General features: G+C 42.0%; 1 protein-coding gene, 1 long non-coding RNA gene and 1 other non-coding gene across 4 annotated transcripts in view; 2 read left to right on the plus strand and 1 right to left on the minus strand.

The window, feature by feature from the left end:
- FEZ1 (fasciculation and elongation protein zeta 1) overlaps positions 1-26,580 on the minus strand; it is a 44,001-nt gene that overhangs the window by 9,092 nt on the left and 8,329 nt on the right. For both annotated transcript variants that reach the window (XM_042906359.1, XM_042906358.1), the window contains exons 3-6: positions 22,386-22,485; positions 6,534-6,620; positions 4,058-4,226; positions 696-967 (exon numbers count right to left, since the gene is read on the minus strand). In XM_042906359.1, the coding sequence (XP_042762293.1) occupies positions 696-967; positions 4,058-4,226; positions 6,534-6,620; positions 22,386-22,485 (628 nt within the window). The remainder of the gene's footprint in view (positions 1-695; positions 968-4,057; positions 4,227-6,533; positions 6,621-22,385; positions 22,486-26,580) is intronic.
- On the plus strand, positions 7,173-25,898 carry LOC122200647. The gene is made up of 3 exons (XR_006193882.1): positions 7,173-7,276; positions 10,196-10,402; positions 25,830-25,898. It is a non-coding gene; the product is annotated as an uncharacterized LOC122200647 (long non-coding RNA).
- Positions 13,490-13,562, plus strand: TRNAR-UCU. Its single transcript has one exon. It is a non-coding gene; the product is annotated as a tRNA-Arg (tRNA).

The following is a 26,580-nucleotide window of genomic DNA, read 5'->3' on the forward strand; positions in this document are numbered from 1 at the left end:
TCCACTCCTCACTTCCCCTCCATGAGCAAAGGGAAGAATGAAGCAGGATGGGACACCTGGGGCGGATGATGACGCAAGCGTCTTAAGGAGGAAAACAAAATGTCCAGCCACTGGGAAGGGCGGATGTAAAGCTACTGGCCTTCACTGGGAAGCTTTTCCCAAAAGGCACAAGCCTAGGACCCATTCAATGGGTCTGGGATAGAGCCTAGGCCAAGGTATTTTGAAAAATCTTGGATGATTTCTCCTGAGCTTCCTTCATCAAGAACCACAGGTCTGGAGAATCCTGTTAATATGACAGTAAGGAGTCATAATTTTCAATCCTGAAACACCCCTACTGACATCCTAAAGAGGTAAGTCAGGACGAATAGCAGGGATTCTGACCCTGAGTCCCAGGGCACAATGCCAATCAATACTAAACACTGTCACCCCTCTTTCTAAGGTCTTGCCTAAGTGAACACATGCCATATGCAAGTATTTTCCGATGTCTGCGTCCCGCCTCCCTCAGCTGGACCGGGATCCTCTGGGGGAGTAAAGGAGACAGGGGTGTCTTCTGCCTCTTTACAGCCCCACTGTCTGCCAGGGGTCCTGCTCACAGTCGCTGCTTACGGGTCCTGCACAGGGTCGGTACTGGGACCTGACACGGCGAGGATCCGGGGCCCGGACACACCGGGTCCTCCCCCTGGGGGTCTGCGTACCTTGAGAGGCATCTGGTTTCCCTTCTCTATCCGGCTGCTCTGCAGACTCAGGCCTTTCTCTTTCCGCCTCTTCTTCATCAGCTCCCGCTGCTCCTTCTGCTTGTTCTGAACCTCAATCAGCACCGTGATGAAGGAGTTCTTCACTTCCTTTTCAAACTCCAGCTCGTCCCGGCGGGCCAGCTGTTGCACCAGCTCCTCCGAGAAGTCCCGGATGGCGCCCTCCACCTGGTCCAGCAGCTCGGTCAGCTCCGACCCAGACATGTGCCTCAGGCCTGCAGGGAGAGGCCATCCCGCAGGTGACAGCTGCATCTGAGCCAGAGCCCGACGGGGAGGCTCCCGGGGCTGCTGCTGCTTGAGGTGGGTCTGCCTCTCCAGAGGGGACCCCTGCCAACCCCTTATAGGACTGGGAATTGAGGGGCTGCCAGGAAGGGAGGGACCCATATGCCGACAGCCAGAATGAACACCCCTTTCAGGGACACAAAAGAGGAAGAAGAAATAGCCCCCCAGGAAGCCTGTGGACTCTGTCCACAAAAATGCACATGGACAGACATGTGCCGTTTTGATCCTGTGTTCCTGTTCCTACTTATTCTCTATTTCTATAATACTGCAAGTGTAAAATGGGTCAAGAATCAGGGGGAGAGGGGCGCCTGGGTGGCTCAGTAGGTTAAGTGACCGACTCTTGGTTTTGGCTCAGGTCACGATCTCACAGTTCCATGAGTTGGAGCCCTGCATCGGGCTCTGTGCTGGCAGCACGGAGCCTGCTTGAGATTCTCAATCTCTCCCTCTCTCCCTGCCCCTTCCTTGCGTATGCTCTCTCTCTCTCTCTTTCTCTCAAAATAAATAAATAATAAATAAAAGATATAGCCGGACAGCAAAATAAGCGCAGTGACCTGATGCCCTCTTCACCCCTCCAGTCCTGTCCGGCAGCGAGTGCAGATATCCAGGAACATGGGAAATGTCAACACACTGAAAAATGAACCCTGGCTGGTTGGCACAGAGTCTGCCATCAGAGAAAAGGAAAGGGAACCTGAGATAAAGGGATACAGATAACTTTATCTTAAATTCTTGTCCGCTAAGATTTCTTCATTTAAAATCGATTGTATGGGAATGCAAACTGGTGCAGCCTCTCTGGAAAACAGTATGGAGGTTCCTCAAAAAATTAAAAATAGAACTACCCTATGACCCAGCAATTGTACTACTAGGCATTTATCCAAGGGATATAAGCAGGTGCTCTGTTTCGAAGGGGCACATGCACCCCAATGTTTACAGAAGCACTATCGACAATAGCCAAAGTATGGAAAGAACCCAAATGTCCATCGATGGATGAAATGGATAAAGAAGATGTGGGATATATATACAATGGAGTATTACTCGGCAATCAAAAAGAATGAAATCTTGCCACTTGCAACTACGTGGATGGAACTGGAGGGTATCATGCTAAGCAAAATTAGTCAGAGAAAGACAAATATCATATGACTTCACTCATAGGAGGACTTTAAGACACAGAACAGATGAACACAAGGGAAGGGAAGCAAAAATAATATAAAAACAGGGAGAGGGAAAACATTAAGAGACTCTTGAATGTGGAGAACAAACAGGGGGTTCCTGGAGGGGTTGTGGGATGGGGGTTGGGCTAAATAGGTAAGGGGCATCAAGGAATCTACTTCTGAAATCACTGTTGCACTATATGCTAACTAACTGGGATGTAAATTAAAAAAATAAAATAAAATAAAATCGATTGTGGAGGGGAGGAGGGAGGCATCGTTTCAAATTGTCCGTTTCTGAGATCTTTTGTTTCGGCCCCAGAATCCATTTTACTTCCCTGTTTCTGCTCTGGCCTATGTGTCTGCTGCCTTGGTTCACCTTCCCCATTTCTTCTGCTCTTTGGAGCTGCCTCCTCCTTCTGCATTTGCCATTTCACTCTGCACTTCAGCTGTTTTTGGGAGTCTTGCGCTGAATGCCGCTGTGTTTGGGGCCTTTGTGTGGCTGAGAACGGCTTGAAGGCAGCCAAGTCTGCCCCATCATTCCCAGCACATTCCTTCTGCATTGGCCATCCCCTGGCCTCTACTCTTTAGGGCTGCAGAGTTTCATTTTCAGGACACAGTTCTTCAGATCAGGCCTCAATTTTTACCATGTTTGGAACTTTACACCTGCCCGGCCCACCTTCTCCCTCTTGTGTTTCCAAGTCCCCACCAGCCTGCATGCAGATCTCCTCGGCCCCTCCTGCAGCATGGGTACCCTTACCCCTCCAGACCGATGACTTTTATACCCAATTGTGCCTTCACTGTGTTACATGTTTCCATTTCACGCCTCATCCGCCTTTTTCTTTGTGTGACTATAATTACTACAAACCTGTATCAGAGAGCTAACCCAGATTAAGAGTACAGATTCTGGAATCAACCTGCCTGGCTTCACATACGGGCTCCACCCCTCGTGACCTGCATGTAGTGTAAGGGCAGATACAAATAAAAAATTAGAGCCTTGACTCTCCCTGTTGAAAATAAGGGAAGAGACTTTCTCTCTCCTTTACCTGACTTTTCTTTGAGAATGGCTTCCTGGGTCCTTTGCAGAGAGATGCCAATCATTTTAATGGCTAAATAAGCCTCTTGCCCGTCTTAGGACTCAGGAATGTTTTCCCAACCCCCTAGGAGTCACAGCTTTGAAAAGTAATCACCAAGGAAGATGACAGGAGCCTAACTAGTCGCCTGACTCCAGATTGCAAAACCTATTTAATGTAATGGGTTGTATCCACTTAGCTGTAGACGAGAGTAGGATTTCTTTCTGCCTGTGATGTGCACCCCATTCTGGCTTAACGCTTATTCAATAATAAAATTGTCCTCTTTCTCTCTTCTCCTCTGTGGAACGGTTTTCTGGGTGAGGAGGAGATTTTGTTTTTAATTATATTTCCCCCACAGTGGCATCAAACAAGTCACTTAACCTCTCAGGATACTCAATTACCTCGATCCTAATGGAGTTGGCGTGGGGAGGAAATGAGATTATGCACAGAAATTCTTAGAACAGGGTCTGGCACATAGAAAGCTCTCCCAAAAATATCAGCTATCATTATTACTACCTTTTTCATTGATTTTACAGTAGCATCACTTTGGATAGTGGGCTCAGATTTCTTCTCCTTTTTCTGCTTTGGTCTTATTCTTTGGTTAGTTTTGCCATTTTTTATTTTGTTTAACTGACTCTTCTCCACCTCCCCACCAAAAAGGCTAACTTCTCTCCTGATGCCCAGTAAGAAAGGTGCCACCAGCCTCCTCGATTTGAGGTTCTATTAGCTACATGTGAAGCATGTGCCCAGGGCCTGGCCCAGAATGGTCTTTCTCCTTGGCAAGCCCACCCTCCAGGGCCCTCACCTTCATAGGACCAGTTGTTGTTGAAGGTCTGGGTCAAGGCCTGCATCTCCTGAAGGAGGACAGAGTCAGCCTGGGAGGAGGTTTCTCCCTCATCCTCCTCTTCCAGAACCTCCTCTTCTTCCTCAGGGTCTGGGGAATTCTGCATCATTTCTTCAATCTCCTCAATGACCTAAAGAAGGTACACAAGAGAGTGCTAACTCTGTTCTCTGCTGGAAGGACAGGCTGGCTCAAATTTTGATCGGTTAAGGAAGTTTCTAATTTGCTGCCTGTGAAATTCCCAAAGCGGTATCGTTATTTAATACATATTGAATAATAATAAAAATAGATCTGACCAAAGTCTTACATACACTCTTTCTTTAATGTAAAGCACACTTTAATGTGAAATCGCTTCCAAGAACACCATTTAGATGAGTGCTTTATTGGAGATAAACTCCTCTTTCGGGAAACAAAGCAAAGCTGCCTGGAAGGGAACATTTACTTCAATCTGCTGAGCATTTTATTTCTAAGTGAGGAAATACTTTATCCAACCAACTTTAGCACAAAACCGAGTCCATTAACTGTCACGGTGCTTCTGCTGTTCCTAGAACAGCTCAAAACAGGGAGGCTTTTTCACACCGAGAAAATTTCTCCAGAATTCACCTGGACAGGAACTAGGCTGCCCAGACACAAGTATGAAACAGGATGACAAAATAACAAAAGGGCAGGTAGGGTCCGGAGAGCAGAAAATAGATAGGGAACCAGCTGTAATCTAGACTGTTAACAGGGCCCAGCAGAGGGCTGAATGAGAGGATTGCCATAGGACTGATTCGTCTGTTAATGGTTTACACATAAAGAAAATGGAACAAAGAAGGTCTGAAAGGCGTCTACAGATGGGTCTTGTCACAATAGGGCATTTTTATACATTTGTCTGTCGATTCTGGGATGGATTGAGGCTCCAGGCTACTGGACTGTGGTCCCTGAAGCAGGTTTCTGCATGTCAGCTGGACCAAGGACAAGGGGACTTAGGGTGCCCTCCTTGAGAATAATTTCTATTTTATCCCCACAACTTCTCAACTCCACTCAGCCAATTTAGGGAATACTTAGTCTTTGCCGAGAGCCACTTATAAAATGCAAGCAAATGACAAACCCCCTTTAAAATTTTATGGCTCAGTTTCTCGTCTCTCAGACTACTTGTCCTTGACTTTGGATCACTGAATCGTATTTCTCTTACCATTCACAAGAATAACTGTTGGCCCCTATTCTCTTTTTATCCAGCTCCCTTCAATCTCTTGGACCTCATCTGTTTATAATCCCACCTTTTTACCACAGAGTTCCTTTCACCAAAAAGCACTGTCTGGCACCAAAGGCTCCTGGTGGAGTTTTTTGGTGGAACTACTTTGTGAAAAACTTGTATGGCACCTGCTCAAAAAAGTCACCCATAAATATTTGTTGACTAAAAAGTTGAAAAAAGAATCCAAAGACCCAAGATTATTCCCCTGAAGTAATAAGTGACTAAAGCCAAAATATAACTAATTCAATCAAATGTCAAACACTACATTTTTTTTTTTAAACAAAGACTCAACTGCATATTAAGAGTCCTTTTGGGGGGTGCCTGGGTGGCTCAGTCGGTTAAGCATCTGACTTCGGCTCAGGTCATGATCTCATGGTTTGTGAGTTTGAGCCCCACGTCGGGCTCTGTGCTGACAGCTCAGAGCCTAGAACCTGCTTCAGATTCTGTGTCTCCCTCTCTCTGCCCTCCCCCTCTGTACTCTGTCTCTCTCTCTCTCTCATTCCAAAGTAAATAAACATTAAAAAAAAAAAAAGAGTCCCTTTGTAAGGCTCAACATTTTGAGTATTCTGTGAAATATGAGAAAATACCCATCAAACAAAAGCCTCATCTGCCACTTCTATCTTTGCAGGAACAGGGATTTAGGACCCTTATTTAAGTGTCTTGACTCTTAATGGGATTGCATGCAGAGGCTTAGCAAGAAGTGAAGCCAGTCAACACTGGGCCTGTCTCTGGACGTAATCAAACATGAGCCCCGCCCAACCCAAGGGTCAGGAATTATGTTCCTATTTACCGCAGGTGGGTAAACTAAGGCATAAAGAGAAATGAAATCCCTTATCACAGATGCGCCGAGTCATCAACACAGCCACACTAGACCATATATCTTTCTTCTGCCTTAAATGGATGTGACAAGGGGCACCTGGGTGGCTCAGTCGGTTAAGCGTTCAACTCTTGGTTTCAGCTCAGGTGGTGATCTCACAGCTCGTGAGTTCAAGCCCCACATCGGGCTCTGTACTAACAGCATGAAGCCTGCTTGGGATTCTCTCTCTCCTCTCTCTCTGCCCCTCCCTGCTCACTCCCTCTCTCTCAAAAATAAATAAACTTTAAAAAAATTAAAATAAAATAAAAAGATGTGACAAGTATGTGTACTTAAACTTTTTCTTGAGCCAGAGAACAAAAAGTCCCGAGAACCAAGAGAAATATTCGTACCTGATCTGCTGTGAGTAGAGGCTCCTCATTGATACCAGAATCGTGTTCACTCTTCTCGTTGAACTCTTCCTCTTCCTTCTCATGGATCTGAAGGGGGGTGGGGAGGGGGTGGAATTCTAATGGATCATCAGCAGAACCAGGGATCTCTTTACTCTCTGGTATCTAGAACGGATAACATGACTGAGAGGCCCCTCCGGCCGTCCATCCACTGTATAAAGAGGGGAATCTGAAGAGGTGCCCAGAGTTTCACCCAATTCCAAACACAGCCCTCCTGCACAACATGCATCCCTGAGTCAGGAAAGGACAACGAGGGATGTCTGACTCAAAGGGAGGAGCACTGTTCTTTAACCCACAGACAGGTTGTCCCTGTGTGAACGAGGGACCTTCCCAAGGCAAGTTACACTGTCGACAATTCCTGCAGCAAAGTCACCCTTATTTATACAAGGAGTTTCAATCTGGGGTTTTGTTTCCAGAGTTTACTTAATTAGGCATTTTAACGGGTGGGTTGTTCCAATCCAAACAGTCAAGCTTTTAGAACTTGATGAAAGGCTGTCTGGAATTGGAATTGGAATTGGAATTGGAATTAGAATTGGAATTCTAGGCTTGGTGTCATAGTTGCAGAAGGAGGTGATGAATCTACATGAGGCATGCCACAGTATCACCTGACCACGTGAACTACAGGACAGACTAAACATCAAAAATATTGAAACATTTGTCGTTTCTCCAAAATTCCACAATGCCAAGTAAGATTCTGAAAGTTCACAGCCATTGTGATTCTAGATGTTGAAATCCAACAAGGTATTCACAGCACATCTGGCTTTACTGACCATATCCCAAACAGCCACGGTCCAGCACTTAGGTTCAAATCCTACACAAAATAAACCACTAAATCACCCCACAGGCTGTCTGTGCCCAGAAGTCAGATTTGAGAGCATATAAAGGCTGGTAAGGAGAGCCTCCAGGAAATCTTTCTGCAGAGACACCTCTCTTCCTGGAATCAATTTTTACTTGCTCTTTGATAGCTGGCATGCTTATCTGCCTCTTCCCTGGGGATTACACTTCTGTTCCGACAGAAAACACCCAGTTCTACCCCAAGCAATCATGTCAGAGATCATCTATCCTCAGAAATTTCTCCCCTCTTCTTTGAGCTCCACCTTGGCAGATGCCCCTAACAAAACACATCATCTTCTGTCCACGTTTGCGTGAAACTAGGACTATGTCATTAAAAAATTAATCAAATATATCTCAAATGCTGTCTGCACTCAACCTGGATGAGGGGTAGGACCGGGAAGTAATGGGATCATTTGAGGGGCTTGTGCGCCAGATGGTGACATCTATTTCTGTTGGCGAACCCATATGCTGCTCTCTCTGCCAAGTTTACCTACCACCTGTGGTGGCCGCCTGGCTTCCGCACTCCCCACTCTGCAGAACGAAGCTCCCGGAGCCCCGCTTTGTTCACAACTACACTTGTGGCAAAAGTTCTCAGGGCCAGAAAGGCCCAGAAGCTAGAAGTTAGGCTCACCCTGGGGAACAGAGGTTGTTGTTTTCTGTTTGGATGATTTTCTATAGGCGAGTGTGAGATATAACCAGAATTTCTTTGACATTAAACCTACTCTAAAAACATATCTTCTGAGACATGGCCAATTTTCACTGACTGCTAATACTGCATCATTGAGCTACGCTGTCTGCTTTCCCAAGGTCTTCCCTCTGAGCTCCTGGCTGAAAGCAGGGAGGGAGCTTCTAGGGACAGACGCTTCTTGCTGTTTAAATGTTAGTGAACCCGAGCAGTGGCATGGATGCCTCTTGGAGCTTTCTCGCCTCTCCCTCTGGCACAAAGCCTGCGGGTCTGATTTGTCAGGCTTGGGTAAAAAGAGACCTGAAAATCAATTATAATGAATGATAAGTCACCCTGAGTTCCTAGTATTGTGTGAGCCATCCCTACCCCACGTTTTCTCAGATCTCAGAAGCCTGATGCTAAAAAGTAAAATAAAAGGAGAAATAAACACAAAGTACTTAAAGTCCTGGCTCCTTCCCTCCGCTCTCATGTGTGGATTATCCCCCCTGCCTCTGATTTCACACATCTACCCCATCCCTGGCCTTTTCTCCTCCCTCTCTAGCTTTTGGTTCTCATTCTCTCTTCCTTCCTTCCTTACCCTCTCTAGGGCTCTTCCCACATTTTCTCCCCGTCCTAGCAGACTCTGTTCTGCCTACAGTTTGTGTCCCTTCTCAACAAGCCTTCTTTCCTTATGAATGCCTTTTATAGACTCCCTACTTCCCTTCTTTACCAGGACAATATCTCAGGCAGAGAGTGGAAAACTGGGTGGGAACAAATAGGGAAAAAAAAGAAAAAAATTTGAAAAATGGTAACACTAGTACATATGGATAGGATTATATGATTTACACACACACACACTTATGTACGTGGAAGAGTATGTATACACTCTTATTCTCATATATGAGAGACCTAGAAATTGCTACAGGGAGTTTGTTTAGTCTCTTGTGTGGCATTGGGAAGACTAAAGCCAAAAACAACCTGCAGGCTAGGTCATTTAAGGCTGAATTAGCTTGTAGACTAAAACTCACATTGTGTCCATACTATAGAAGTGAACTATGACTGTTTCAAGAAAAATCATTCTTCCCAGTGACTTCTTTCCAGAACTGAGAAAAAAAGACCGAGATCCAGAAAAGATCTGGCCATACTATTCGACAAGCCATTTCTTCCTCCTGTTTTGGGTCAAGGGTGTGCCCCCAAGGCTGTAACGTGGTAGCTTCAAACTTGACACTAAATGTGGAGAACCTTCCCTGGAGCCTATAAGACTGCCAAGTCTTGCTGCACAGAAGTCTGAGTGAGGACTGAAATTACAGGGTCCTTGTGTTCAATAATGACTATTAACCAGATGATTCTATTCCCTCCCCTTATCACAATTGTTTCACACAGGTGGTTGCCTTCTTGACCAAAAGTAAGAGAATGAAGGTACATTTTCACCTTCGGTCAAAAGTTAAAAAAAAAAAAAAAAAATCAATGGCATGCACCCAGCCCAGGGAAAAGACAACTACATCCCCTGTATGCTTGTGAACAACCAGGAAACATCTGTGTGGGGTTAAGTCAATGCCTCTGAATCCCCACAGTGAGATGCACCAGAGCCCAGCAAACAGCATGTAGACAACAGACGCTTCTTGAACGAATTAATGAACACATGAAAGAGACAGGAATGGCAACACTATTGCCTCCTATAGTCGGTCCCTGTCCACATACAACTTAGCTGTTTAGTCACCTGGAAAACAGAAGAGTGGAACACCCGGTCCTGGATGTTCGTTCCTCTTATCCAAGACAACTGCCATGTGCTATTAATTCAAGTTACAGGGACAAAAGAGACTGTCTTGTACATCAATCAGGGACAAAGTATTGATTAACTGAAAAACCCAATAAACGTGGAGAACTTTAAATAATAATAATACTACAGAACTCGAGCATAGTATTTTGACCTAAAAATGTAAGTGTACACGTATTTTTCCCCCAAGCTCCTAATGTAAGGCCAAGGCCTTTTTCTTCATGATGGGCCTCTGAGTAGAGGTTCCATGTCGTCTTTCTCCTATCATCCACATCAGAACACAATTTTTTAAGATGATTTAAATGATTTCCCATTTCTGTGTTTTCATAGCAGGAGGAAGACAGGAGATAGCACACACACTCCATTATCTCCTCTTCCTCCTGAAATCTGACTACAGCGAGAGCTAAAGGACCAAAAGAGGATATCCCACAGGAACAAAACAAACCAGAGTAAAGACAACAGCAAAGGAGATGCTAGAAAGCAGATGCTGAGCTAGCAGGCTACAGGAGTAAGCTCTGTAGGAGGAGGCTTCCCGAAGTAAGTGCTTTTACCCCAAAGATGCTGAAAGACTCAGAATTGGAGACTTCAGGTGGTACTGGGAGGTGGGGCTGCAAAAAGAAGGATCTGCTGGGATTCTTCATAGGAGCAGCAAGACCCTGGGTCTCTTCTCCCTTCCCACGTAGAAGGGCAACTACCGCCCTCTCACCATTAAAAGAAGTGGAGATTTTACTCTGGAAAGGTTGAACTAGGAGGCCCTGGACTCAAGATACCCGTGGCCACCTGAAAGCAGGGGTGAGGGATCTTGCCCCAAACAGAGGGATTAAGTGAAAGTCTACATACTCACCAAGACCCTCCTGCCCTTATTAGGCTCTAAGGACACTGGCAGTCAGGCTTATCCTCCTCAAGCAAAACATGACTCAAGTCACTAACCAGCACATTTCTATTACACTGCCCAAGAAAAAAGACCTATAGATACATGTCAATATTTGGGGCCTCCAAAAAAAATGACCAGGTCCTTACTGATCACTACAGTGGGGGCAGCAGGAGATAAGACCTGCCCCAAAGGAAGAGCTCAATGAGTCTAGCTTCACTTTTAAATATGAAATTATGCCCAAGGACTGTCAAACATTTGCAGACAATCCCCAACATGAAAGACAGGTACTGAAACAAATACATAGGAAAAGCAAATCAAAAGCAATACAGAGGGCAGAAGAAACTCCTTCCTATCATTACTGCCCTCAGAAAGACATCAAGAAAACACTGCTTCCTTGAAACATGGTCTTTTTAGTAGAATTAATTAAAGAAAAAAAAAAACAATAAGAAAGAGCTCTTAGGCACTAAAATTTTAGTAGCAAAATCTGTATTTTCAAAAGAAGAATTGAAGATAAGGTTGAGAAAATCACTGAGAGAGTAAAGCAAAATAAGTGGATAGAAAATGGGAGGGTAGAAAAAGCAGAAGATCATTTTAAGTCCAACACTTGAATAAAACAAATTCCAAAACACAAAAACACAAGAGATGGTCTCTCTCAGCCACAAAAGAGTAGCTAGTATTGGACTTACCGCTTCAGCCACATACAACTACAAATCTGGAAAAAATCTATGAGCCAATTGTTTTGAGGCACTGGGCATAGACAGTGAAAGGCTGTGACCATTGAAAGAAGGGAAAACATGAAATAAATGAAAGCTGAGAATCTGCCACCTGTGAACTAACACTACAAGAAATCCTATAGAAAGTTTTTTGGCCTAAAAGGAAATGATTAAAAATCAGACCCAAGGGAAGGAACAAATAATACCAAAAATGGTAAATATTAAAAATTTATGCTTTTTTCCTTCTCCTAATTTCTTTAAAAGACAACTAACTGTCTAAAGCAAAACATAAAAACTTTGTGTTGCGGGGTACATAATATGGATTGCAATAAAATATATGACAACAATAGCACAGAGGATAACAGGAATATACTGATACTGCAGAAAGTGTTTTACATTTTATGTGAAGTAGCATAATATTAATCCTAAATGCACTATGATAACTTAATAATGCAGAGTATAATCGTTAAAGAAGTCAGTAAAAAACAAAAACAGAAACAAACCAGAAACACACACACCAAGAGGTATAGCTAAAATCTAATGGAAGAAATAAAATGGAATACCAAACAAATTTGATTAACCCAAAAGAAGGCAGGGAAGATGGAACAGAGGAATAACAACAACAACAAAAACCCAGAGAGGACAAACAGAAATGCAAGATCATACATTTAAACACAAACTATTTGGGGCGCCTGGGTGGCTCAGTCAGTTGAGCGTCTGACTTCGGCTCAGGTCATGATCTCACAGCTCTGAGTTCGAGCCCCACGTTGGGCTCTGTGCTGACAGCTCAGAGCCTGGAGCCTGCTTCTGTGTCTCCCTCTCTCTCTGCCCCTAACCCACTCACATTCTGTCTCTGTCTGTCTCAAAAATAAATAAACATTTAAAAAAAAAAAAAACACAAACTATTCAAGTTACTTTAAGTGTTAATGGACTAAACACTATGCAAATGAATTAAACCCAATGAACGAAAAAGCACACGTCATCATTTTCAGACTAAATATAAAAGATGAGGGTGCCGGAATGGCTCAGTCAATTAAGTAACTGGCTCTTGATTTCAGCTCAGGTCATGGTCTCATGGTTCGTGGGATGGAGCTGCAGGCTGGGCTCTACGCTGATGGCATGGAAGAGTCCCCGCTCCCCGCCCCTCCCCGGCTCTCTCTCTTTCTCTCTCAAAAATAAGAATAATAATAAAAAAAAAAAAACCTCAACTATATGCAATCTATAAAAGACACTCTTTAAACATAAAGACAGGAACAGGTGAAAAGTAAAAGGACTGATAGAAACACCGTACAATCCAGTAATTACACTGGCAGGTATTTACCCAAAGAAAATGAAAACACTAATTCAAATAGACATATGCACCCTTATGTTTATTGTAGCATTATTTACAATAGCCAAGATATGGAAGCAACCTGTGTCCATCAATAGATGAATGAATAAAGAAGATCTGGTATATATATATATATATATATATATATATATATATATATATACAATGGAATATTACTTAGCCATACAAAAGAATGAGAATTTGGGGCACCTGGGTGGCTCAGTCAGTTAAGCATCCGACTTCAGCTCAGATCACGATCTCGTGGTTCATGAGCTCAAGCCTCGAATCGGGCTCTGTTCTATCAGTGCAGAAGAGCCTGCTTCAGATCTTCTGTCTCCCTCTCTCTCTGCCCCTCCCCTACTTGTGCATTCGCACACGTGCACACACACTCACTCTCCCTGTCTCTCTATCTCAAAAATAAAAAAAAAAAAAACATTAAAGAAAAAGAATGAGGTCTTGCCATTTGTGACAATATGGATGGAGCTAGAAGGTATTATGCTAAGTGAAGTAAGTCAGAGATAGTCAAATACCATGATTTCACTTATATGTGGAATCTGAAAGACAAAACAACCAAAAATAGAAACACTCATAAATACAGAGAACAAACTGATAGTTGCCAGAGGGAAGATTGGTGGGGGTAATGGGCAAATAGCTAAAGAGGTACAAACTTCTGGTTATAAAGCAGACAAATCAGGGCGGGGGGGGCCACCTGGCTGGCTCAGTTGGTAGAGCATATGACTTCTGATCTTGGGGTCATGAGTTCAAGCCCCACGTTGGGCATAGAGCTTACAATAAATGAATCAATCGATCAATCAATCATGGAGATGAAAAGCACAGGAAAGGAATATAGTCCATAATATTGTAATAACACTATATAGTGACAGATGATAACCACACTTATCATGGTGAGCATTGCATAATGTACAAAATTGTCAACTCACTATGTTGTGTACCTGAAAAAAGAACTAATTTAATGTTATATGTCAATTTTACTTCAATAATAAAAATTAAAACCAAAAACCAAATTGTAGTGGATAAACAGGCAAAATAATCAGTTAAGATATAGAAGAATTCAACAACACTTAAACCAACTTAATCTAGTTGATCTTTATAGAACATTGCAACCAACAATTACAGAATATACATTCTTTTCAATGGCACATAGTACATTCCTAAGATACAACATATGCTGAGCCATATATCGATCCCAATATATTTTAAAAGACTGAATTTGTACAGACTGTGTTCTTGCCAAAACTAAATTAGAAATCAATGACAAAATGATAACTATAAAATCCCCAAACATTTTGAAATTCAGCAACATACATCTAAATTACCCATAGGTCAAAGAAGAAATCACAAGAGCAATTAGAAAATATTTCAAGCTGAAGGTTAACAAAAACATGCCATATCAAAACTATGGGATTCAGCTAAAGCAATGCTGAAAGGAAATTTTATTACTTCAAGATGCTCATGGCATTGCTGATCTGAATGCTTGTGTCCTCCCCAAATTCACATGTTGAAATCTTAATGCTCAATGTGATGGTATTAAAGGTGGGCACTCAGGGATTTGCTTGGGTCATGAGGGTGGAGCCGTCATGACTGGGATTGGTACCCTAGAAAAGAGGCTCCACAGAGCTCCTGAGATCCCTTGTACCAATAAGGACACAGCCAGAAATTGACAGTCTGTAAGCCAGAAGAGGGCCTTTACCAGAACCTAATCATGCTGGCACCCTGGATGTCCAGCCTTCTTAACTGTGAGAAGTAAATCTCTGTTGTTTATAAGCCATCCTGTGTGTGGTATTGTGTCATAGCAGCCCGAGTGGACTAAGACAATTATTTTTAAAGTTTAAAATCTGATCTAAGCTCCTACCTTACAGGGCTTAGTAAAACCCTAGTCAGTGTAAGGAAGGAAATAATAAAGTTAAGGAAAGAAATCAACAAATGAGAAAATGAACAAACAACAGGGGAAAAGAAAACTAAAAGTGCTGTTCTGGAAAGATGAGTAAAAGTGACAAACCCATCATTAGACTTAAGAGAGAGGATGGGAGGGAGAGGGAGAGAAGGAGAAAGAAAACACAAATTAGCAGATCAGAAATAAAAAGAGGACCATCACTATAGATCTTACTGACATTAAATAATAAGAACATATCATCAACAACTTTGTGGTCAATACATTCAATTATTTAGATTAAATGAACAAATTCCTTGAAAAACACTATTTACCAAAATCAGCTTGGGAAGAAATGGAAAATTTGAACACCTCTACATTTATTGATTTATTTATTTTTAATTAATTTTTTTAACGTTTATTCATTTTTGAGAGACAGAGAGAGACAGAGCATGAGTGGGGAAGGGGAAGAGAGAGGGAGACACAGAATCTGAAACAGGCTCCAGGCTCTGAGCTGTCAGCACAGAGCCTGATGCGGGGCTCGAACTCACAAACTGCGAGATCCTGACCTGAGCCGAAGTTGATCACTCAACCGACTGAGCCACCCAGGCGCCCTGTCCCCTCTACATTTATTAAAGAAATTGAATGTGTAACCAAAAATCTTCCACAGAGAAAACACCTGGTTCAGACGGTTTCACTGGTGTAGTCTATCAAATATGTAAGGAAGAGATAATACCAGTCTAAGACAAACTCAGAAAGTAGAAACATTCCCAATTCATGTTATGACATTACAATAAAAGAAAATTACAGAAAAAGATTCCTTGTGAACATAGATGCAAAAATCTTTAATAAAATATTAGCAAATCAAATCCCACATTATGTAAAATCGATACTATATCATGACTAAGTGGAGTTTATCTTAAGAATGAAAGGTTGCTTTAATATTTGATAATCAATTAATGTAATACATCACATTAACATAATAAATTGATCTACCTACATAAATGGATCTATGGATTTAACACACAATCACAGTTGAATTTTCAGCAAGTTATAGAAATTGATTAGCTGATTCCACAATTTATATGGAAATGCAAAAGACCTAAAATAGCCAAAAGAGTGGCTCTTGGGTGGCTCAGTTGGTGAAGAATCTGACTCTTGATTTCAGCTCGGGTCATGACCTCACAGTTTGTGAGTTCGAGCCCTGCATCAGGTTCCTCACCGACAGCACAAAGCCTGCTTGGGATCCTATCTCTCCCTCTCTCTCTGCCCTCCCTCCCTCAAAATAAATAAATAAACTTTACAAAATATAAAAACAAAAAGTAAATAAAATAAAATACCCAAAACAACTTTGGAAAAAAAGAACAAAGTTGAAAGACTTATACAGTTGACCCTTGAACAATGCAGGGGTTATGGGTACCAATGCCCTGCACAGTGATAATCTACATGTAACTTTTTACTCCCCCACACTTAACTAAAAGTAGCCTACTGTTGATGAAAGCCTTACTGATAATATAGACAGTTGATTAACATATATTTGGTATGTTATATGTATTATACACTGTATTTTTATAATAAAGTAAGCTTGAGAGAAGAAAATGTTATTGAAAATCATAAGGAAGAGAAAACACATTTACAGTACTATACTGTATTTACAAAAAAAACTCCATATGTAAGTGGTCCCACGCAGGTCAAACCCATGTTGTTCAAGGGTCAGCTGTCCTACTTTATATCAAGACTTATTACAAAGCTACAGTAATGAATACAGCATGGTATTGGCATAGACACACAGCAATGAAACAGAATAAAGAATTCAGAAATAGATCCACACATATATGGTCAATTGATTTTCAACATAGGTGCCAAGACAATTTAATAGGGAAAGAACAATATTTCCAATAAGTAGTATCAGAACAATTCGATAGCCATACACGTACACACACACACACACACACACACACACACACACACACACACCAACTTTGACCCTTACCTCACACCATATATAGAAGCTAACTTGAAATGAATCATAAACCACAGAAGAGCTAAAACTATAAGACTTCCAGAAGACTTAAGAACAAATCTCAGTGACTTCTTAAATACTACGCAAGAGGGGGTGCCTGGGTGGCTCAGTCAGTTAAGCATCCAACTTCAGCTCAGGTCATGACCTCACAGTCCATGAGTTTGAGCCCCACATTAGGCTCTGTGCTGACAGCTCAGCTGACAGCCTGGAGCCTGCTTTGGATTCTGGGTCTCGCTCTCTCTCTGCCCCTCCCCCACTTGTGCTCTGTCTCTCTCTCTCAAAATAATAAGTAAAGATTTAAAAAAATTATAAACAAATAAATAAATACTACACAAAGAGCACAAACTATAAAAGAAAAAAATCAATAAATTGGGATTGATCACATTTAAAAAACATTTGGCCTTCAAAAGATAAGGTTAAAAAAGTTAAAAAGCATAGACAAAAAGAAGATATTTGCAAAACATAGGACTTAAGACTTATGTCTAGAATATATGTGTTAAATTAATTAAACAAGGAGGCCATTAGAGTGATGTGGTTTCAATGACTTAGAAGCCTACTAAGCAAACCAAAATCTAAGTCTCTAATGCCTCAAGGTTAAGAATTCAAACCAAAGAACAACCAATCACAAACAGCCAACTGGCCTTTCCCAAATAATACAACCACTTAAGCTATAGTTAATCAATTTCCTTCTTTGCTTCTACCTTTTCTATATAAAAGTCTTTCCTGTAGCTCCTGTTGGTGGAACACTCCTAACCACTTTAGCTTTGGCACTGTCCTATTTGATTCTTACTCAAGTAAACTCTTAAAAATTTAGTATGCCTCATTTTATCTTCTAATGTAAAGAATAATAACAATTTAGGGGCGCCTGGGTAGCTCAGTCGGTAAGTGTCTGACTTCAGCTCAGGTCATGATCTCGCGGTTCGTGAGTTCAAGCCCCGCGTCAGGCTCTGTGCTGACAGCTCAGAGCCTGGAGCCTATTTCGGATTCTGTGTCTCCCTCTCTCTCTGCTCCTCCCCCCAGTCATGCTCTGTCTCCCTCTCTCAAAAATAAATAAAAACATTTAAAAATTTTTAAAAAAAGAATAATAACTATTTAAAGAGAATACAAACACCACATTAAGAAAGTGGGCAAAAGATTTAAATGCGCTCTTCACTGAAGAAGATACACAGATGGTAAATAAGTACATGAAAAGATGCTCCATATCATATGTTACTAAGGGAATTCAAATTTAACCCAAATAAGACACTCCATATACCTACTCAAATGTCTAAAATGTAAAAGTCTCCGTCTCTTTCTGACCCTCCCCTACTCGCAAACGTGCTCAACACCCTGTAGCTCTTTCTCTCAAAAATAAATAAATATTATAAAAATAAACAACAAAATAAAAGGCCATCTATAACAAGTGTTGGTGAGGATGTTGAATAACTGGAGCTCTCAAACTGGAAAACAGTTTGACAGTTTCTTAAAAAGCAAAACATACACTTACCATATGACCCCGACGTTCCACTCATAGGTTATTTTACCCAAGAGAAACAGAGACATATGTCCACAAAAAGACTTAGGCAAGAATGTTCATAACAGCTTTATTTGCAATATTCAAAAACTGGAAACAACCTAAATGTCCATCAACAGGTGAATGAATAAGCAAATTATGGTATATCTATATAATGGAATCCCCTCTGCAATAAAAAAGAATGAACCATTGATACAAACAACAAAATGGATGACTATCCAAACAATTATACTGAGTCTTAAAAAGCCAAACCAGGGGGCGTCCGGGTGGCTCAGTCGGTTGGGTGTCCGACTTCGGCCTAGGTCATGATCTCGCCGTTCCTGAGTTTGAGCCCCACGTCAGGCTCTGTGCTGACAGCTTGGAGCCTGGAGCCTGTTTCAGATACTGTGTCTCCCTCTCCCTCTCTCTGCCCCTCCCCCGTTCGTGCTCTGTCTCTCTCTCTCTCAAAAATAAACATTAAAAAAAAAGCCAGACCTGCCCCCCCCCAAAAAAAGAGTGCATGCTGCATGACTCCATTTATAGGAAATTCTAGAAAATGCAAATTAATCTATAATGACAGAAATGGGTTGCCTGGAGATTGGAGGGTGAAAGAGAGTAGTAACGGAAATGTTCAGTATCTTGATTGTGATGATGGTTTCACAGATGTATACATATGTCAAAACTTATCAAATTGAACACTTTAATATGTGCCATTTATCATATGCCAATCATCCTTCAGTAAAGCTATGAGAAAAAAAGAAAACCATAAAATGAAATGAAATAAAAGAATAATACACCATGACCAAGTTGGATTTATCTCAAGAACGCAAAGTTGACTTAATATTTGAGAATCAATTAATGTAATTTATCATATTAACATAATAAAGGATAAAACTACACATGTAATCATCTCAATAGAGGCAGAAAACAGAAATAATTAATCTTCAGAGAAATAACACAAGAAAACATGCCACAATTTAGTCCAGGTTGAAAGGGCCCACTAAGTATAATGTAGAATGAATGGGGGGGGGGGGGGGGGGGGGGCACACACTACAAGGCACATCACTGGAAAATTTCAAATGAGAAAGAAAAAAGAACATCCTGAAAGCTAGTCACATATAAAAGAAGGAGAATCAGAATGAATTTGAGGGCTTCTCAACAGCAAGTGAAAGCTGGAAGATAAGAGAACAGTGTCTTCAGAATTCTGAGTAAAAAAAACTTTTTGCAACCTAAATTAACTATCAAGTCAAACTCTCAACCAAGTACATGACAGGAGAATAAAGACATTCGCGTAGATTCTAAAAAAGATATTCTTCTGTACCCTTTCTCAGAATATACCGATTTTTTTCCCCACAAACCAAGGAAATAAACCCAGAAAGATAAAAAACTATGGCAGTCAGAAGGCAGGGAGAGAGTCAGGAAGGATCCCCAGGATGAAGGTGAAGGCAAGTCCCAGGGACAACAGCTGGGCATCAGATCTAGAATACAACCAGACTAGTTCATAGCAGAAAGATGACAGTACAAATTTGGATGCTTCAAGACCAAACAAAAAACAAAAAACAAAAAAAAAATTCTGAATTGATAGAATATCTGATTTATTTAACCATATTGTGAGATTTAAATTTCACTCCATTTGGGATTGAACTACTGATAAATAGATATACAGAAAACTAAGCAAAACAAAAAACAAAGTCAAGTCTTTACTCCGGGTTAAACAAAAAGTGGTATAAGAAAGGAAATATTTTTATACAACACTACATGATTCAGTAAGAAATAGTATTTACATAGTTACAACGGTATATATTTTGAGTATTGATTTCACTATATAAATTGGTGACAATCCTATGAGAAAGCTAAGTGTGAGTATTTGAAGTGGTGTATAAGAATTAAACTTATCTTCCATCATGCAAAGTTAATAGATAACAGCCAAAAACTGTTTATTTTAATCATCAAACAGCAATATAAATGTATTACTTAGGAAATTTGAGATATATGCCAAAAGAAATCAAAGTGGTTGCCTCGGGGCGCCTGGGTGGCTCAGTCAGTTGGCTGACGGACTCTTGGTTTCGGCTCAGGTCATAAGCTCACTCTTTGTGGGTTTTAGCCCTTTGTTGGGCCCCATGCCAACAGCACATGGCCTGCTTGGGATTCTCCCTCTTCCTCTCTTTCTGCCCTTCCCTCACTCTCCCTCTCAAAATAAGTAAATAAATGTGAAAAAAAAAAGTGGTTGGCTCTATGGAATAGGGAAAAGATAAGGCAGGAGCTGCTGGGGTGGTTTTTAAGGTCTTATAATATTTCTAAAGTATTATCTGACTCTTAAAGCCATGTACATGTGTTATTTGATCTTCCAAATGCAAAGTGTGATTCTCTTTGCTGTCACAATCCAACAGTTTCCATAATTCTGATTATATCACTTATAGTCAGAAGGACAAGGATAAAGACGTTCAAGAACAAACACGCCTGATTCTTGGCAATGAACCACTTAAGTAGAAGAGGAGCTACGAGGGCCTGCTAGAAGAAGCCTACCAGCTGTGTGCATTTGGCAAGCCAAGGGCATTGGGTCAGTCGCTCTTTTATAAAAGTACAGAGCACTGGTTAATCTAGCAAATCATTTAAACTGAGGTCAGTTAAAAGAGCTTCTACTGTAATGAATCCAGATAATAAAGGAGATGAAATAAAACAGCCTTAATCCATCCACTTCTGCTACCCTGTCATTTTCCCATGGGTTAGATGGAAGAAATTCTACAAGGAGTGGAACTCAAGATCATCCTTCTCGGGGCCATTCAATTTGCCCTGAAATATTAACCCTCTTGAGGGAAATCTGCAAATGAGGATAAATTAGAGTCCTTCTGAAGGGCAGGCGGTCTTATACATCCTTTGGCTTAATCCACAAAATTAGTTGGAAAGGGAGCCAAAGAGATAAAGCGAAATCTGCCTTTTGCACCGTGATGGGCCTGATTTCATTTCAGTAACTAGATTTAGTCCATGGTTGCCTCCTTGTCCTTTGCATTTGGGATAAGGATACATATAAGCATTGCAAGAGAAAATGAGCAGTCAGGAATCAAAACAGGAACTGAGACACAGCCTCCTATAGCCACGATGAGTAGGCTTGCATCAAATCTCCGAGTCTTGAAGTCACCATTTTACCTGTCCCACTCAATGAAACCTTGAAGTTTTGAGATTTCGGGATTGCTAATTATTAGAAGAGTTAAGAAGGATATACAGCCACCTTTTCAACCAATCAGGCAACTGCTGATCTTTTTGCTGTGCTATTTTGGGCAATGATCTGCAGAAATTTCTCTCTTGCTTTTTCACTTGGACTCAATTCTGGAGCACCTATGAAGATTAGATCCACCTTCCTTTCCCTCATTTGCTGAGCCCACAGGGCTGTGACAGCCCTTCGTGATAAGAAATCGTCAAATTTCCTTATAGCTGAAACTAGAAAACCAAGCAAGGCAGAAATTGGCTTTTAGTGTGGACAAAGCCATTAAATAATTTTACCTTCCTATATGTAGATTCAGCTAGGAGGGGTCATTTGGATCTTCTGAAAGGTCACTCCCCATAGCCTATGCAGATCAACAGAAAAATAAGTATTCTCTTCATTCAGAAGCCCTTAGGCCACCTTCTTCTTTGGCATCAGTAAGCACAGAATGTGACTCTGGTTCAGCCACAAGAACGGCTTCTCGGTCGAGTCCATAAACGTCTCATTGGCCACTCCCCACTGAGTGGCCACCTCACTAATGTCTAGGCCCCAACTCTGGCCATTAGCCAGGCTTTGAGTTTGCCACAAATCTATCAGCACCTGCCATCTTGTGTTTGGTGAGGCTGAACTCTTCCTTTTGGATAGGAAAACCTGATTCTTTTTAAACCATTATTATTTGAACATGAGAAGCCTATGATAGTCACTCTCCTCCTCTTCAGACCACCTTGTTTTGCATGTTGCAGTACACAGATCAACAACAGAGTAATTTGCATTTATACTTTTTACAGACGGCCATTCGAATCACCTCACAGACACTGGATGTCCCCTCATCTAATTCTTCACCTCCTCCGTAACTCCTGTCTTACCAGCAATGTTTTGGAGCTATGGGTGAGCTTCATTACCTAATGGGTAAGACTGTTGAATTAATGAATGTTTTTCTAACTGGAATCCACATCTTCTCAAGCCTTATCAAGTAAGGGGCCCCAGAGAGGTACCTCGGTGTCAGAGCTGTTGCCATTCAGAGCCTCCACGTTTGGGTCCCTCCAGTCTTCTGAGAGTGAAGGGATGTAATTGTCTGTCAGAGCATCCCAAACCCTGTAAACAAAGAGAAGCTCTCATTAGCACACATCTGTGGCCTGGCCCCGCCTGGAGGAAGGAAGAGCTGGGCCAGGGGAGGAGAGAGGCTTCTGTGTGTGCCAGGCTGAGATCATCTGCCTTCCAGCATGCAAGAGCAAAGCAGCTTAAAAACTGAATTAGAGGCACTACCAGGAGAGAAAGAGCCAAGAGAATGGGCCCTGGTCAGGGACTGAAGCTTAAAAGGTGTTTGCTTAAGAGAAGAGGAATTTCTCACCATTGAGACACAAATGCTAGAGTCTACAATCAAACCACCTCAGGCAATAAATAGATTGCCCCTGAAAATAAATCTGCCCCTCAACCAAATGGTTCATGACTCATGAACCTAAGAAATGCCCATGTTTCCTTTCCTTTTCTGTGGGCAAAGAAGAGTGAGAGAGAAAGAGGGAGAAAGAGGAAGATAGTGATGTAAGTTGGTAGGTAGGTAATCGACAGATGGATATCTGGGCAGATTTTCTGGCTGAATCTCTTTGAGATCACGGCCACCATAGAGTTTAGATGCATTTCAATTTCAGAGGCCTGCAATCTAAATGGTCAAGAATTAACTCCCTGACATCTAATGTAACTAAAGGGATAATGCCAATGCTGTTAACGCTTACTAATTACCCAAAATGTTCTAGCGAGCCCGTGGTGGCATACTCCCCCAGCTCCAGCAAAGTAGAGTGTAAGTGTTCCCTGTCTCCATCATGGACACTGCAAGGCAAATGTATGAAAGGAACCGATCAATACACCTCTAACAATTGGGTTGTAGTGAGGGAAGATGGGGGGTCCCTTTATTACATGGCTTTAAAAAGTTCTGATATGTACATTATAAGAAAAACTTTTCTATAATTTGTGTCATTTAATTCTCTTATTTCAGCAATATTTCTTTGGGGGGGAGAAAAGGAGGGGTTGGGGGAAAATCCTAAAGTCACAAACTCTCACACACAGGAAAATAAACAAAGGAGTCAACATCCAGAGATTAATGTAAATCAGTAAACCAAGCTCCTAAAATAATGTCATCCGTGGAAGCCAGTGGCACTTGAGTTAATATTAGCTAAGGATAAATGAGGGCTCTATGCAATATCCTTCAGGTGCCTATGCATGTCAAACAAGGTATAAGAAGGTAAATTGTATTTAGACAGACTCACATGAAGAAGCAGCCATTTAAAAGTAAGCAAATATGTATATATGTGGATCAAATTCAAAACATGACAGAATACGGTGTGAGACGCTGAAAAGGTAAGTGCAAGGGGGACAAGAACACAGACAGCTGACATTAGGAGAGGCGAGTTCTCTTAGCATATGTCAAATCGGGAATAATATATGATGCATGGGCATAGAGCAAGGAGACTTTCCCAGTGCACAAAGCATACAGTCGGCGATGCAACACATTAAAGGAGCTCAAGAAAGCACAATTTAATAGCAGTGCTTGGGTTATCCGCTGACTCATTATTTTCCTGCAATTACAAGCAAGCACTTTGAGAGGACTCATCAAGTGTTCATTAGACATCCATTCAGCAGGATTTTAGTCTGCTTCTTAAACACGGGTGATAATCCAATCTCCATCAGGCACTATTAGAGCTTCATTAATCCAGCCTAATGCTAAATGCAAGTCTCGGTAGCACCATACAGCCAAGAGGCAAAGATGATTTGCTACGTCCAAGACAAAACTCCAAGCACCACACCCAGTGGGGGAAGGCCAGACTCCTCCTTGCATTACATTCTCTGCCGCAAAAATCAACAACAAGCATGCAAGCACTGACCTTCGGATTTGTCCCTGCAGCAAGTGCCTGGAAAAATAAAATTCAGCAAAGCCCAAAATAGGCGGGAGCCTTTTGTGTCTCTCCTAGGCTGGCTGGAAGCTGGGACTTTTAATGAACTGCACGCTTTCCAATGACCTTGAAACTGTTTCTGTCCTTCAAATGACAACTGGGGGGCTCTCTCAAATTATTTAGGGAGTGGCGGTTTTTCTCATGTGGGCCTTGACTGACATACTCTGGATTTCACCTTCTAACTCTAGATTTTTATGACAATTCCCTACACCATTTTCTCCTCGGGATTTCGAGCCATCCTCATTCTTTCCTGTTTTGTCCAGATTTTCTTCTTTTCTGAAGTACTCTTTATCCAATACTAACCCTAGCAGTCACTACTTAATGGCCACTTACTATAAGTCAGGTACTCTCTTCTAAACCTTTGTGTGAATTAATTCATTCAATCCTCACAACTCTGTAAGGCAGATCCTAAGGCGAAAAAAAAAAACAAAAAACTAAAACAGACAAGTCAGTTAACCTGTCTAAGGTCACACAGCCAATAATGACAGAGGTGGGATTTGTAACCAGGCCATACGGCTACAGAGCCCTATATTCCTAACCACAAAACTATCCCAAGTCTTTATCATTTTGTGACTGGCTCGGGCACGGGCATCAGAGTAATATACCAAGTTCCCAATCACAAGCTAGAACAGCAATTCAGAAACCAGCTCTGCGTGAAAGATCTCTAACTACATTATTCTTGGACATAGCGCTTTCATCAGGCTACAAAAGGAGGAATGGCAGGGGCAGCGGGGTGCATGACTGCTTCCTGTATCTCTCCAGCCCCAGTGAAGGTTAAATGGAAGGCGAAGGCAGAACACTGGCGGCAGGCTGGCAGCCAGAGCAGACCGGGTGGTGGGAGGGAAAAACACAAAGCTTTCTGTGAGGAAGAGAATGGGAAGGGCTTTTCTTCCTCGACACCACCCCCACCCCCCGCAGAGAGGCTATCTGTTCTATCCTGAGCAGGGGCCTTGGGCATGAACATATTCCCTTTTATAGTCACCCTGAGGTGGACTGTGAAATCCTACTTTCCCCGAGAAGTGTCCTGCCACTCGCTCTTATCTTGGGGGAAGGAGACTCTGAATGTTATCTCCTATATCTGTTATCAAAGAGCCAAGATTAAACAGGTCGCCTCAATTCCTGGCTTTTGCTGCCATGGCACCCGCGATTCAATTTGCTCTCTCAGCCCCTATAGTGACAGAAAAGGCTTTTCCTATGGCTGTTTTATAGCCTGGGCTCAGGTGCCTATGGAACTGACTAAGCTATCTTTCACCACACAGGGCTGGGGATTTGTAAAGGGAAGCTGGCACCAGATGAACACACCCAACAGAATGGGTTGTGACAAGACGCACATACACAAAGATCTGGGTCTACTGGCAATCATGTAGCCATCAAGGCTACATGAATCCTGCCCCCCTCCACACCCCTCTGTTCTTGACAACATGGTAGGCAGCTAGCCTAAAGGGCTTATTAGAATTCCAATTTGATAACATTTCCCTTAATCCCCTCCAGGTTGGCTACTGCCCTTATCCAGTGTCTCGTGTCCAATCAAGCCAACAGCCACATTTCGATGTGTGTTCACGTGAGTACACTTTCGCTGCTAAGACTTAGGAATTATTATTAGCACATAATGACTTAGAACAACTTTTTAGATTCTTTCAAGCACTGAAATAGAATCAATACTACCTCTGCCTTCTATAGGGGGAAACTGAGCCTCTGAGAGGATAATTAACTTTCCTCAAATCACGGCTATCCATCCACTTACCATATCCTGGTTGTGTGGCATTTACTTGACTTCACCTTCAAGTATGGCTGACTACGCACCATGTATTTATTGTGTAGACTTACTTTTAGCACCTTTCACCCAATAATTCTATCTGCAGAACAGGAAATGGTAATTGTTCTCACAAGTTTGGCCCCTCTTTATCTTACAGGTGCCTGTAAGAGGGCGGATTGTAATCCCAGTGAGGCAGGTGGTGGGGTGAGGATTGTCCATTCCCCTTCTGTAACGGTCCCCTAGAAAGGCTCTGGCCTCCAAGTTCAATCTCTTATGAGACAGGAAAGGATGATCACACATATGCGAAGAGCAGATTCTGGAAGAGTATCCAAATTTAAAACCAGGAAAAATCTATTCAAATTTGACTCTCTTGTAATGCCTAACACTTCCATGCCCTGATAAATCAGAGAGAAGTTGACGTCTCAGCCAATTCCCTATTAGCAAAATAGTTCCAAAGGAGGACTAGAGAAATCCAAACTCTAAAAG

Source organism: Panthera leo, chromosome D1 (genome assembly GCF_018350215.1).
Source record: "Panthera leo isolate Ple1 chromosome D1, P.leo_Ple1_pat1.1, whole genome shotgun sequence".
Classification (NCBI taxonomy): domain Eukaryota; kingdom Metazoa; phylum Chordata; class Mammalia; order Carnivora; family Felidae; genus Panthera; species Panthera leo.